This window comes from Cynocephalus volans, chromosome 10 (genome assembly GCF_027409185.1).
Source record: "Cynocephalus volans isolate mCynVol1 chromosome 10, mCynVol1.pri, whole genome shotgun sequence".
Lineage (NCBI taxonomy): Eukaryota > Metazoa > Chordata > Mammalia > Dermoptera > Cynocephalidae > Cynocephalus > Cynocephalus volans.
In genome coordinates, this window is record NC_084469.1 from 31,492,773 (window position 1) to 31,507,031 (window position 14,259).

Sequence of the window (14,259 nt, forward strand, 5' to 3'; positions counted from 1 at the left end):
AAGAGACAATGTTATAGAATATGTATTCTAACTTTTAGGTAACATTACTTGAATATTCTTCCAAAGAGCATACAACACCGAAATTAATCCCTGGCCAATAAATCTCTCAGGGCTGAAGGAGAACTGGGTATAGAGTTTGGACATTTAGTAATCATTCCCCTACAATATAAACGATGAGCAATTTCAGAGCCCCAAAGGAATCATTTACAAACTGTTTCTGTGTGAGGTTTTAAAGAAAAATACCCAGAGAAGACTGACTGCTGAAAGTCACTAAACACCTAAAACCGGGAAACAGAGCCTTTTAATAGTGAAGAGTCAGCTTCAAATAGCATCTGCCTCTTCAGCAGAAAACGTAAAATCTATTCCTCCTCCTTTGAATACAATCTATTCTAAATGGAGAAAAAAGCTTCAGTACAGAAAAAGTAAGTCTGTCATTCTTTTCTTTAGAAAGATAAATGTGAAAACTGAATTACCTGCAAGACACTCTAAATAAATGGTGCTGACCTGAGACAGTCATTTACATTTTAAAGCATATCCCATTTCTAACTTAAAAAATACCTGTTTCAATATTGAAATTATATCAATTACAGATGTTGCTTGCCTCAAACCATCTCTTAATTATTACTGCTTTTTAATCTAAAAATCTGGAAATGGTTTACCTCCAAAGCACTTAAGTGTCTTGCTCCATTTCTTTCTCTTTTTTTTTTCTGGCAGCTGGCCAGTTTGAGGATCAAAACACTTGTCCTTGATGTTGTAACACCACACTCACCAGCCAGCCCTGTTCTATTCATTTCTAAAACTAGAATCAAGTCATTAATTTTCTATGTGGTTATGCAACCTTAACTTTTTAAAAGACCTAAAAAATACAAAGGAGACAAGTGTACTCCCAAGTAGAAACTACTTTTGATATTAAAGAAAACAGTAAATAATAAAATTCCTCACTCAGAGGTAAGTGCTCCAATAATCTCAAGTTAAAGCAATACATGAGGAAAACAGCTAATATCAAGGAAGTTTTCCTCATTACCCTTCATAAAATGCTTCCAAAAGCTCCAATTCATCCTACACTGCCACCCAGTATACTCTCCATCCATCCCCCCCTTCACCAATTCACTGATTTTTTTCTCCTCCAAACTCTTCTTCTTCTATCATAACCACCCACACCCTCTTCCTTCTGAGGTCTGTAAGACCTCACTTTCCTAGATCTCCTCCTTGTGAGCAAGCCAGTCCATAATGGGTTCAAGTTTAAAAAGTGTCATTTAACAGTTGGACTTTTCAGAGCATTTATTATATTAATGTGTGCTTTGAATATGGTGGGGGTCTAGGGTTGTGCCAAAGGAAGCAGAGAAGAGACCACCTATTACTATTACATCCTTATTTAGATCAAGTGTTCCAAGGAACTCAAAGCCCTGTCTGTCTCTTCCTCCTGTCCCCTAAATGTGGAAATTGTCCATGATGTTGTCCTTGACCCTAGTAAATAGCATTCTCCACACCACATGGATGTTCATTTCTACTCTGGGGACATCCAATGTCACTAGCAGCCCTACTTCTAACCTCTGTCCCTGCCATTCAAAATTTACTTGTGTGCTGACTCCTCAAAGCCAAGCTCTGCTTCTATTCCCACTGGAGCTCTTAACATGGTTTAGACTTACTTCTGTTTATGCCTAGTCTACCTGGCTGGACAAAGAGCTCTTTGTTGGCCAGGATAATGTATCTGTGGTATTCTACATACCTTCTTCTCCCCAAGGGAATAGCTCCTTTGCAATTGGTAGCTGATTAACAAATACTCATTAACAAGAATTGAAATGAGCTCATCATCACCTGTTCTTGGTGTTACCTCTCATTTCAAAAAATAAATCTTAATCCTTAATAATATGCAATTGTCAAAAAGGCAGCAGATATAAATTACTGAGCTAGCAAAATCTTAAGACAATGTTAAATATAAAGTCCAAAATGGATGGTATGTTTACGCTTACATTATATACATAGACATATATTACACATTCATGCATGTACCTGTGTGTGTTGGGGGAGGGTTCGATTTCTGAAAGATTAAACTATTATCAGTGGTTACTTCTGCCAGCAGAGCTGGGAGGCTAAGATGGGAAAGAGATTTACTTTTCCTTATATACAGAAGTTCCTGTATTCCAAATTTTTGTAATGCCTGCTTTGTTCCTGCAATTGGGGGTGGGGAGGGGAATGAGGAGAGAAAGAGAACAACAACGAGGAGGTAGGCAAAGAAACTAAAGGTAGCAATCAGACTTAGAAGGAACCAGATAGAAATATGGTATTTATGGGTAAGAGATATTTCCAGGAGAGATAATCAGTAGTGTCAAATGCTACAGAGATTAAGAATCAAGACTTAATTAAACATTTAAATGTAATAAAAGGGCAGTTTCTAGTGTCCTTAGTAGTTTTTTTTTTTTTCCTCCTGTGGAAAGATAAGATGAGGCAAATGTTAACATGCCTGAGGACTGACAGCTATAAAAACAAAAATGGTAAAGCCACCCCCTTTTGTTTCCCAGTACCTTTCTTCCACCCTAAAGGTAAGCACTATTACAAATTCTATGAATATTATGTATTTCTTTGAATCCCTGTTTTTTAAAACTTTAATTCTACCAGGTAACTATGAAGAATAATACAGAGGGTTTTATTTTTTAGTTTACATAAATGGCATCCTACTCTGTTTTTTTGTTTGTTTGTTTTGTGAATTGCTCTTCCTACTCAAGACTGTGTTTCTGAGATTTAACTATGTTGTTATATATTGGTTGTATATAACTCTACATCTGTATTACACATTTCAGCCGCTGGATAATATTCCATTGTATCAATCACAATTTATAAATTCTACTGATGGGCCTTTTAAAATTATAAGATGTTGTAAGCAATATCCTTGTATATGTCTCTCTATACACATGCTAGAGTTTTTCTAACTTATATACACCTAAATCACACGATATGTGTTTTCAAATTGACTTGATATTGCCATATCGTTCTCCAATGCTGATAGAACGATTTTGTTTATGCCAGTATTTGAAGTGCACTATTTTTCCAAATCCTTATAAACACTTTGGTTTCTTGGACATTTTAATTTTTGACAATCTAATGGACTTGATATCATCTCCCCGTAGCTTATATTTCTGATTACAAATGCAGTTACTTTTCACATGCATAACAATTAGCCTTCTTTTATTTATTTTCTATTCCTATCAATCTCTTTTATGCTGATATTTTCTTACTGATTTGTAGAAGCTGGTTGTATATTCTGGATAGAAATCATGAATATTAGGTATAGAGCAATCTTTTCCCATTTTGGCACTTGTCTTTATTTTGTCTTGTCATAATACTTAAGCTTTCAGTTTGAAGTAGTCAAATTTATCAAATGTTTTTCCTTTTATGCTATGATCTTTTAGAGTTGTCTAATTAATCCTTTACCTTGATATTCTCCATTATTTTTTATTCTGATAGTTTTTCATATTGGGTAGAGTTTTCACTTTTCCTTTTCATATTACTGGAACACAGGTAATAAGAAAGGCTCAACATTTCAAGAACCTTTGTTTTAAGGAAATGTGGAGACCAATCCTTAAATGATCTGAATACTGATCAAGGATGTAGTCCCGTTAGATAATCACTATTCCAAATGTGGTCCCAAATAAGAAATGAAGAGAATATGGCTGCTTTGGAAGAACGGAAATCATATATATGCAGCCATATATACTCTTATTTGTGAGAGATGACTCTGAGTTCACACACCACATCTGCAACTAGGTAAGGCAAACTGTCTTCTTTCTTACTGTGCTGGGTCACACAATGCCTAGTATCCTGGGTCAGGTTCCTTAGGAAACAGAGATATGCTTATATGAGGTTTACTGGGAAGTGCTCTTAAAAACAAGAGTGAGGAAAGCAGCCTTAGGCAGAAGATGAACAGGAGGCAGCTGAAACAGAGGCCTCAGTTGATCCTACATTGGAATGGCCTTTTAGAGAACTCCCAAACTGAGAAAAGAGGGCCAGTCATTCAAGACTTTGTACCACCCAACTCCACCCCTAATCAACCAATCACTGAATGCAGGTGACCACCAGGAAGAGGGAACAGTCTGGGGAAGTCATTGCTTTTAGCTGAGGGCAATTCCTAAAGAGGAACTCAGCTATGCTTTATCAATAGGCAACATTCCCAGCAGCTTGGGGTATGACTACTTCTCTCTGGGCAGAAGACCATAATAGCCACCACACCTAGCTCAAACCTCTCTTATCCTCTCATTTGTTCCCGCTGATGAAGCCAACGGCCATGGTGTGAGCTGACCTATGGAGAGGCCCACATAACAAATAACTGAGGGAGGATACCAGCCAGTGTGGAATTGAATCCTGCCCACTCCTAACTTAAGTGAGCTTGGAGGCAGACCCAACCCCAGTTGAGCCTTAAGATGACTGCAGTGCCAGCCAACACCTTGACGGCAGCTCTGTGAGGGACCTAGGGCCAAGAAAACTCAACTAAATGGCACCCAAGTCCCTTGCTCATGGAAACCATGAGATGATAAATGTAGTTTAAAGCCAATAAGTTTTAGGTAATTTATTACATAGCAGTAAAGATCTAATACAGTTTCCTTCAAGGCTGTATTCAAAGCAAATGGTTTCCTCGGTATACAGCCTAAATACAAAAAATTATGTAATGACAATGATATTCACCTCAATAAAAGGAAGACTGACTCATTTACTCAAACACTTGATTCCCTGTAGCACACAATACTCTGTGCATCAGGTGGATGAGTAAAATACAGACTTATTCTTAGAAGATATTAGTTTGGTATGATAATGCTTTTAATAAAATTTTCAAGTGATTTTACTTTATAGTTCAACCCAAACTGATGACTGGGTTAGGTACTCATTGAGGCTTTTATTTCCCAATCGGATCATATCGTATATAATGAGAGGAGTAAGACAGACAAGTTCATAAACAACTAAAAGGTAGACTATAAGTGCTCCAGTGCTTCAGAAAGGGAAGGTTTTGTTTGGGGGCAAAGAACAATTGCTTCATGAAAGAAATGAAATTTGAAATGGACCTTATCTCAACAAGTGACAAAAGGAGGAGAAGACAAACATTCCAGACCCTTGATATGGGAACTGGCCCACAGTTGGTACTCAAATACTTTCAATAAAATTATTATATTGGGCCGAGCCTGTGGCGCACTCGGGAGGGTGCTGCGCTGGGAGCGCGGCGACGCTCCCAGCGGCCGCGGGTTCGGATCCTATATAGGAATGGCCGGTACACTCACTGGCTGAGTGCCGGTCACGAAAAAGAAAAAAAAATAAAAAAATAAAAAAAAAATAAAATAAAATTATTGTATTAATTTCACTTAAGACTGTTCTATCAAGAACTCCAGCTCCCACATCCTTTGCAACGGTGTAATATATCTGGAGTACTTGTAACTTTTAAGAACCATGCTTTGTTATTAATGTGTGAACAGTGATAACCTATGCTTAGTCAAGATTTCCAATTATTGCTTACTTACTCTTTAATTATAAGTTATTATTTAGGTTCACCATTAGCAGTATACTATACTGTTTTTCAATAAACCTGTTCTAAAAAATGAAGTATTTTGGTTCAACATTATTTTCAGCCTGTACCTTTGTGATAAGTGGACTAATCTTGATAACGAAACTTTAAAGATCTAAATGAGTATACTTCAGAAGGTTCACGGAAAAATGGAATTAAAGGATAATATGATCTTTCCAGGAACTTTTTAAAGACCCTTTCATATATTTGATGGTTCAAACATAAAGTAACTCATCCCACTAGTAAAGCAGATATTTGTTTTCAACACTTCATTAGTATTATTTAATTAATTTTCAATATATTAACAAGGTAAATGTAATAAAACACTTGGTTATTTCCTAAATTTATAAAGTACTGTTTACAATGTCAAATTATAAATAAGTTTAGGCTTCAATATGGATACTTTATTCCTCTTCACTTCTTTGTTGTCACCAAGCTCTTTTCTGACTGAAAAACAGGTAAGGGTAAGGACAACAAGCCATGATGGCTTTCTTGTTCTTAAGTGAGTATAATACCCATAAAAGAACCAATACAATGAGCTGAGCTTTCTGAAGACTAGCATGTGTGGAGCATGTTCAATACCAGGAGACTTAGGAAAGGGTCTAGTAATAAGAACATAGTCTAAAGTGGTGGCAAGAGTCAAAAAAAGGAAAAACACCACATGCAAGGGCCACTGACTATATGTGAGGGAGATATCACAGAATTATAATGACATAAGAACATGATTACTAAACAAAAATAGAACAAAAACAAACAGGATAGATATAAACACCTTTGCATTTGATATATTTGATCATAAAAGTAGCAAAAATTAGGACAGTATGATGATTCTGGTTCAGGGACAGACAAGCCAACCAATGAAAAATTGAAAAGCCAAAAACAGATCAACTCATACCTGGAAATGTGATTTTATGACATAACTGGTATTGTACATGTGGTGAAAGGAAGAACTTGTCAATGAATGGTGTAGTCAACAGTTATACATCGGGGGGACTGAGGGAGATGAAGTTCAACCTCTATCTCATACCATACACAAAACTTAAATCTAGTGGATTCAACATAGATATGAAAGGCAAAACTATCAGAAGATAATATAAACAGTAGCTTTTGGGAGAGGTGCGGGGGGAAGCCACTGGCCAGTAAGGGGATCCGAATGAACCCTTGAGCACTAAGCTTTTTGATGGCAACAAAGAGAAGGACTTATTAACTAAGAAACAAAAAGTAAAATCCGTTAAGAAAAGGATTAACAAATTGAACTGCATTAAGATTAAGAATCTTTGTTCATCCAAAGATACCATAAAGACAAGCATACAAATCAACAACCTAAAAAAAATACTCCAAAAACTTCAACAGGTATTTCACAGAGGAAATTTCAATGTTAAGCATATGAAACAGTATGCAATCCAATTGGTAACTAGGGCAATACACATTAAGTCTACCATAACCTATCATTTTATAACATGTAGATTAAAATTTTTTCAGGTGTCTGATAATACATGTTTGAGAGGATAAGGAGCAAATGTAATCCTTATCCTTGCCAACAGAAGTATAAATAGATGCATGTAACACTTTGGAAAACAAGCTGGTGATGTGCATGTACCCTTAATTCAACAATTCCACCCTTAAGTATACACCTTAGAGAAACTCTCATAGTACGTGTGAAACAGGAAAGAAGGATGGCCACACTCTATAACTGCAAAAACAAAAGAAAAAACAACACCACTCCAAATCAGAAAATGACTGCCATGAGAATAAAAGTGTACAGAAGTAATTTATCTAATGAAATATTACACAACAGTGAAAACACAGATCAATTTTGAAGAATATAATGTTGAGCAATAAAAGTCACAAAAAAATACATCCATTATAATTTCACATATATGCGAGGGTCTTCAAAAAATTCAAGAAAAGATTTGTATTATCTTTTATTTGGTTTGGTTTTCTTTGGTTTTGGATTTTTGCGGCTGGCTATAGTACAGGGCTCGAACCCTGAACCTTGCTGTTATCAGCACCACACTCTGACCAACTGAACAAACAGATCAGCACTCATACTATCTTGTAATTCCATTTTTCCATGAACTTTCTGAAGTACTCTTGTTCAGTTCAAAAACATGTAATACATCTGTTTAGGAATGCAAACTTGGTACAAAAACTATGAAGAAAAGCAATGGTAAACCCAGAAATAGGAATACGAGAAAGGGATGGAAAAGAGGAGGGTACTACAATGGATATAAGATAACAGCTATGTTCATTTTCTTAAAACAAGTGGTGGATACAGGAATGTGCCATGCACTTTTAGATGCTACATTTCATAGTTTTTATCACTTCGATATTTAAATTTTTTTTTTTTTTTTAAAGACCAAATAACACACATGTGGCCAATTCCTCTACATTATGTCCTCCCCTAAGTCAGATGGGTACCTTCCATTTGTGACTCCTTGCTAAAACTAAAATAAAATTTGTGGACAAATGTTATACAATAAAAGGAAAATTTTTCCCACTGGCCCTATCAGTAAAGACCAAGGAGATAAAAGATCAACTTTTAAAAAAAGGTAAATGTTTAATGATCTTGGCATATAAAGATCACATGAAATATGATCTTTCTTTTAAAAAAAAGTAGAAAACAAACAAAAAGTAGAAAACAAAAATTTAAGTTACCCTTTACCATATACAATACAGCATAAAAAGGTGTAAGAAACATCAGTGCCCAGCAGTGGTCAGCATGGTAGATCAAAAGGTAAAACAAAAGAAACTAAACTAAGTACTTTACCATTAGAAATTTTTATCATCAATGAAAAGAAATAGACTGTCACCATACTAACTATTTTAATACAGAATTATCTAGTTAAAAACAGCTGAATTCACTAAAAGAAAAAGAAGCAGATTATGCTGTAGCCTTGAGAACAAGGAGACTACTGGATAATAGTACTAAAAAAATGAAGCCAATGAAAACAAACAATTCAAATACTCAAATCACACAATTTCAAAAAAATTACGTGGCATTTACAAGACAGCAAAAAAGTAGAATGATTTCTTTCTTTTTTTTAATGAACTTACCCTGAAATAAGTGAAATTACTAGCTGCTAAATAAATGTCACTCAAAAGCAGTCTCTTGGCTTTTTCTTACACAGCGGGCCACCTTCCTTTTAAATTCTCCATTTCTGTCTTCCCTCCATTCTTTCTGTAGGTACAAAAGTAATATCAAGTGATTTTATGCAAACTCCATCATATAATCTCAAATACCTAGTTTAATCTTGAATGTAATCGTTTGGTAATTTGTGCACTTTGAAAATGTTTAAAAAGTTGATAAAATAGAAAAGCAAGTCAAAAATTACTTCTGCAAGGCACTCTGCTGGGATATATAAGCAGAAATCTTTGTGAACTACCTCTTCAGGAAAAATCCTCTTCTAAAAAGGAAAAGCCAAAAAAGGATATTTACAGTGTTGTATTACACTGAAAAAAAAAGCTACATTTACAAATAAGACATTCAGACTATCTGAATGATTACCAACTCTTCCTATTGGGAACAACCAGAAAATAAAGTAAACAAAACCGTCTCTCATAAGGTAGGTGAAATACATCATATTGAGAAGACACTGAGTACTATTTCTAGTGTAGGAGAAAACAGAGGACAGTATCACCATCACTGCCAGGCACGTAATAATGGAACACAAAACAGCACCAGCAGTTTCATATGAGAACAGACCTGATTTTACCTAGCATGAAATAGCAAGAAATTCTCACAAAAATGTCCAGTCTTTTTCTTTCTTTCTTTCTCTCTCTCTCTTTTTTTAATACAATCCATGTAGGGATGGCAAAGACTAAATCGTCAACCCTCACACTTGCAAAGGAAGAGATTCAAAACACAATTTTTTGTCCTCAAAGGAAGTCACACCAATAAACCAATCATTACATAAACTGTGAGAGAAAGTATAATGCTGATATGTACAGAGATTATTATAGAACTATGGAGGAAGGGAACTAATCTAGGCCAGAGGATCAGGAAAGTCTTTCAGTCATCACCAGGTCTGGGGAAAAAAGTTTTGAACATTTTAGGAGACAATTGGGGAAATATTGAGTGTAATTTGGACATCTGAATATGAGAGTCCTTCAAAAAGTTTGTACAAAAGTAGAATTAAAAGATAATACAATTTTCCCACAACTTTTTAAAGTACCATCATATTCAGGAATTACAATAAATTTGGTTAGGTATAATAATGATACTGTTATACAGAAATGTCTTGCTCTTTTAGGTGTCTGCTAAAGAATTTATGGGTAAAATGTTGTAATGTCTATCATTACCTCATTTTTCATTTTTAAGTAAAAGGAAGAAAAGGACAATTCCAGTCAAAGGGAAATGGCTATGAATTCCATGTGTACAGCAAAAAGTATACATGTTTATCACTTTGTTCTCCTGAAAACCTATTAAAATGATCATATTGAAATTTATTTTTAAGGCAATAAACTCTCAATATCAAAGAAAATGGCACGAAAGCCATCCAATATTGGGGAGGAGGGGAGATTTCTGGAAGACCACAAGCAGATGGAAGAGTATTAAAACATGCAGTGGAGAACGGGTAGCAGCCTAGAGAAGTCTCAATGGAACCAAAACAAAGGAGTGAAGGACCTAGTAAATAGAACCCTATGTACAGGCCAGCTACCAAATAAAAAAAAAAGAAAAGAAAAAGCAGCAGAACCCTAAAGAAGCTAAGATTTGAAAATGGCAAAGCTGAGAAAAGACTGAGTAAGAAGGTGGGCTGAAAATAGAATAATTAAAAGTCTATACAATCCATTTCCCCACCACCATCTATATCCAAAATTTTAACACCTTCCTAAAAATAATAATGCTAATATAGAGATTTCATATAAATATACTGAAGAGTATTAGAATTAGGGCTGCCAATATGGGTATTTGTGCCATAAGTAATTACTCCATTTTGGAATTAAAAGACACCCTCTTCCCCTAATCCTCACCTACAGTTTAATATCTAGCTTATCCTCACAACCTTGAGTGAAATAAATACTATACCCAATACCCCAACACACACACAGTTCCATTCTGCTTTCCCAGACCATCTTTTCTTAATCATAAATGGCAGTAGTGTAGAAAGCCTACACAATTCTTAAGTAGACTTCAAAATACAAAAGACATACAAAAGAAAAATTAACCTCAGAGAAAGAGACTTCAGAAAGCCACTTTTAAAAATCTAAACATTCAAATTAATTAAACAGTGATAAGTTCCACGAAAAAAAGTAATTAATGAAGAAAACAAAAAGTTATTTAAAATTAAAAGCAATGCTGCTAAAATGAAAATTCACTAGAAAATTCAAAACTGACACCATTTTGGGTGAAAAAGATAAAATATGGGGGATCAATCTGGATAATAACTAAAACAAGTTTTTTAAAAAGGGGAGAATATTAAACAGTAAGAAATTCCCAAAATAATTAAAAAGGAAAATTTCCCAAAGCCGAAGTCTTCAAACTCGGATGATACACATCAACTACAGAGATGGAAAATTTAAAAGAGCTCACATAACTGTGAAATTTCAGGAGACAAAGAATAAAGAACCTAAAGAGAAGTGGGGGCGGGGGGAGATCAGCCTAGCATCAACTTTCTCATCAGCAATAATAAAGGCTAACAGATAAATTTTGTGTAAATTTGATTTTTTTCCCCTAGAATTATATATACAAAGTATCAGCTAAGTATAAGGAAGGATTAAAATACCTTGAATCAGGTATTTTTCAGGATTTAATTCCCACATATCCTAAGAATTTAAAGGACTCAGGATTTAATTCCCACATATCCTAAGAAATTATTACTCTAGGATGAAGTATCTAGGCAAAAGGAGGAAGTCAACCAAAAAAAGCAATGGGATCTAGGAAACAGAAGGCCCAATCCAGCAGAACAGTGAAGGGGGAATCCAAGGAAGGCAGCTAAGCAGCAGGCTGAGAGTCAACCTAGTTTGGAGCCAAAAGACGCAGGGATCCAGCAGAGAGATCTCTAAGAAAATTGGGGGTTTCCTGGAATAGGTACTATTGATTGAGAGGTCAGGAAAAGAAACAAACAAAAAAAATTAAAGTATGATCAAAGGTATAGAATGCTAGAGGAAAAACCAAATAAAAGTAAACAAAACTGTTTATAAGAAAGTTATGGTTTAATATGAGACAACTAACTGGTTAAATTAGAGGAATCAGTGGGTTTTAAGAAAAATAATGGAATAGGTTTTGCACAATTTATGGTATTCAGACTAGAACTCATGTTTGCATCCTTCAACTTTATATTAAAGCCTATTTCTACAATCAAGAAAATGTTTAGCATCAAGAATCTGTTTCACAACTCAGTTGTTTTGAAGAGTTAACAATTTTTGCATATTCATAGTCTCAATTATTTGTTATTAATTTATCCTTTAGGATTAAAAGGCAACTTGTCAGTTTTGATTTTATTAAAAAGTGCTGACAGTTGAGCATGCACCAAATGAAACATTAATTAGTTCATTCTCAAAATGATTCCCTAGAATTTTTATATAAAGCAGCTATCACCTCTTCTCCCTTATTGCCTATTAATATTGCTCCGACTGATACTTGATTAAATAGAAAGTTAAAGTGGTTTCTGCCAGACTTAGTTCAATTCTATCACTAAACTAAAGAATTCAAAGCCATAAATTTCAAAAGGCGTTATCTATATAATCTCATTCTACATATAAGATTCCATCCAAATTTTTATTAACCCCCAAAAAAGCTTTGATATATACTAACAAAGGTTCCAAGAATAAGAATTCAAACAAAAGGCTTTTCAAAGAAAGAAGGCTAAGGAATTTGGAACTACTTTAGATCAAAGGAAACTAATAAAATTTGAATACAAAATACAATGTAGGGCTGGGCTGGTTGGCTCATTTGGTTAGACCATGGTGCTGAAAACACTGAGGTCTGGGGCTCATCCCTGGATCTACCAGCCAGCCCCTGCCATCCTCCAAAAACCTGTTTCGAGGAGAGGGTACAGCTTATAGCAATATTGGACAATACTGTCCAATGTGAATATGGGCTGTGTATGTACATTCAATAATAGTATTATTTCAGTGATAGACTTGTATATGCCTACTCTTGTTCCTGGGACTGCATACTTAAGTATTTTTAGGAGTAGAGGGTTATGATATCTATAAACTACTATCAAACGGTTTAACTAAAAGGAAAAAAGGCTGTAAAATCACAACTGGTGAATCTAGACAAAGTGTCTAAGGGTATTCATTTAACTGATTCAATTTTCTGTAGACTTTTCAAACTTCGATTTCACAATTTACATCTTTTTATATTCTGTATCCCTTAACAGATTATTGTAGCTATTAATATTTTGGCTCCAATAATGAGTAAGTTCAAAATACCTATTGAACAACATGGCGACTATAATTAATAACAATGTATTGTACTCTTGAAAATTACTTTGATATATACTAACCAAACATATACAATTTTTGTCAAAAACTAAATAAGAAATATGGATACATGCACATACGAATAGACCTATATAAATACTGTAGTTCCAGTCGAGTTTTAGGGGGGGATAGGGGCGTGGCACGCAGGCGCATGACCACCTTACCGCAGCATCAACATTAGCAGGTGAGTCTCCATTAGGGTCTGCCAGCATAGAAATGACACTAATCATGATAGTTTCCACAGTGTGGATAGGAAGCCAGCGTTCCTCTGGCTTTTCATAACCATATTTATCTTCCCCAGGCTCATGAAGAATAGAAATGCACACATCACCATTTTTATCAACTGCCAAATTAGAGAATAAGAGTCTTGTTAAAATATTGACAATGCATATATATCTTGTCGCTAACAGATCACTAATTTGGTTATACATAAAATATCTATTACAAATGTGATCCTGATTCACCTAGTACCTGTATAAAACATTACATATATACAAAAGTTAATTTCCAAAATGGAATCTTCCAACCTTTTAGGAAGACTATAGATTTTACCAAATACACAGGATCCGCTTGACAAACTTAATAGGAATGTAAGCCATCTTTTTCATTTGTGTAAACTTTAACATATCTAGCATGTAGATGGTGCTTAGCATTTACTTGCACGAAGTAAATACAATGCAAATGAACAAACGGCAACTACTGGATATGTTCCTCATTTGCAGAGAATACTGGATGCAAAATACCAGATACTGAGTTTCTACGTAATGGCTTCCTAGTTTCACCACTAGCTTACTGATTTAAATTGGCAATAGTTAAAGGTCTAGAGATTTTTCTTTAAAAAATTAGAAGTAATATCATAATATACTATTAAAATCATGTGAAGGCAAAATTATATTTCCAGAGAGAAGCGTATTCAAATATACATAAAGAAACATGTCATATTGCCAGTAAAAATTCATCATCAACATATACAACATTCAACATTCTATAAATACATCTTAAATGTAAGTCACAAGTAATAGTCACTTGAGTAATTTTTAGGAAACATGTTGGCATAACTGTATCTTACTTTGAAGTGGTTCAACAAAAAGTAAAATAAAATATTATTATTGACCAAAACTAAAAGTTGAAGTCCTAATCCACAAATTCATTTATATATCATATAAATACTTGCCATTAATGAAACTAATCTTTTACGGTAATATTTTCCCACTGTAAGAAAAAAAAAAAATTGTAAAATTTCCTCAAAACAATTTTGGGGAAATTTTAAAATAGAAAGA

General features: G+C 34.6%; 1 protein-coding gene across 1 annotated transcript in view; it reads right to left on the reverse strand.

Moving 5' to 3' along the window:
* The window catches only part of UBE2G1 (ubiquitin conjugating enzyme E2 G1), a 97,536-nt gene that overhangs the window by 4,593 nt on the left and 78,684 nt on the right, over positions 1-14,259 (reverse strand). Inside the window, exons 4-5 of the mRNA XM_063110971.1 lie at positions 13,144-13,322; positions 8,606-8,729 (exon numbers count right to left, since the gene is read on the reverse strand). Coding sequence (XP_062967041.1) covers positions 8,643-8,729; positions 13,144-13,322 — 266 coding nt within the window. The 3' untranslated portion in view covers positions 8,606-8,642. The remainder of the gene's footprint in view (positions 1-8,605; positions 8,730-13,143; positions 13,323-14,259) is intronic.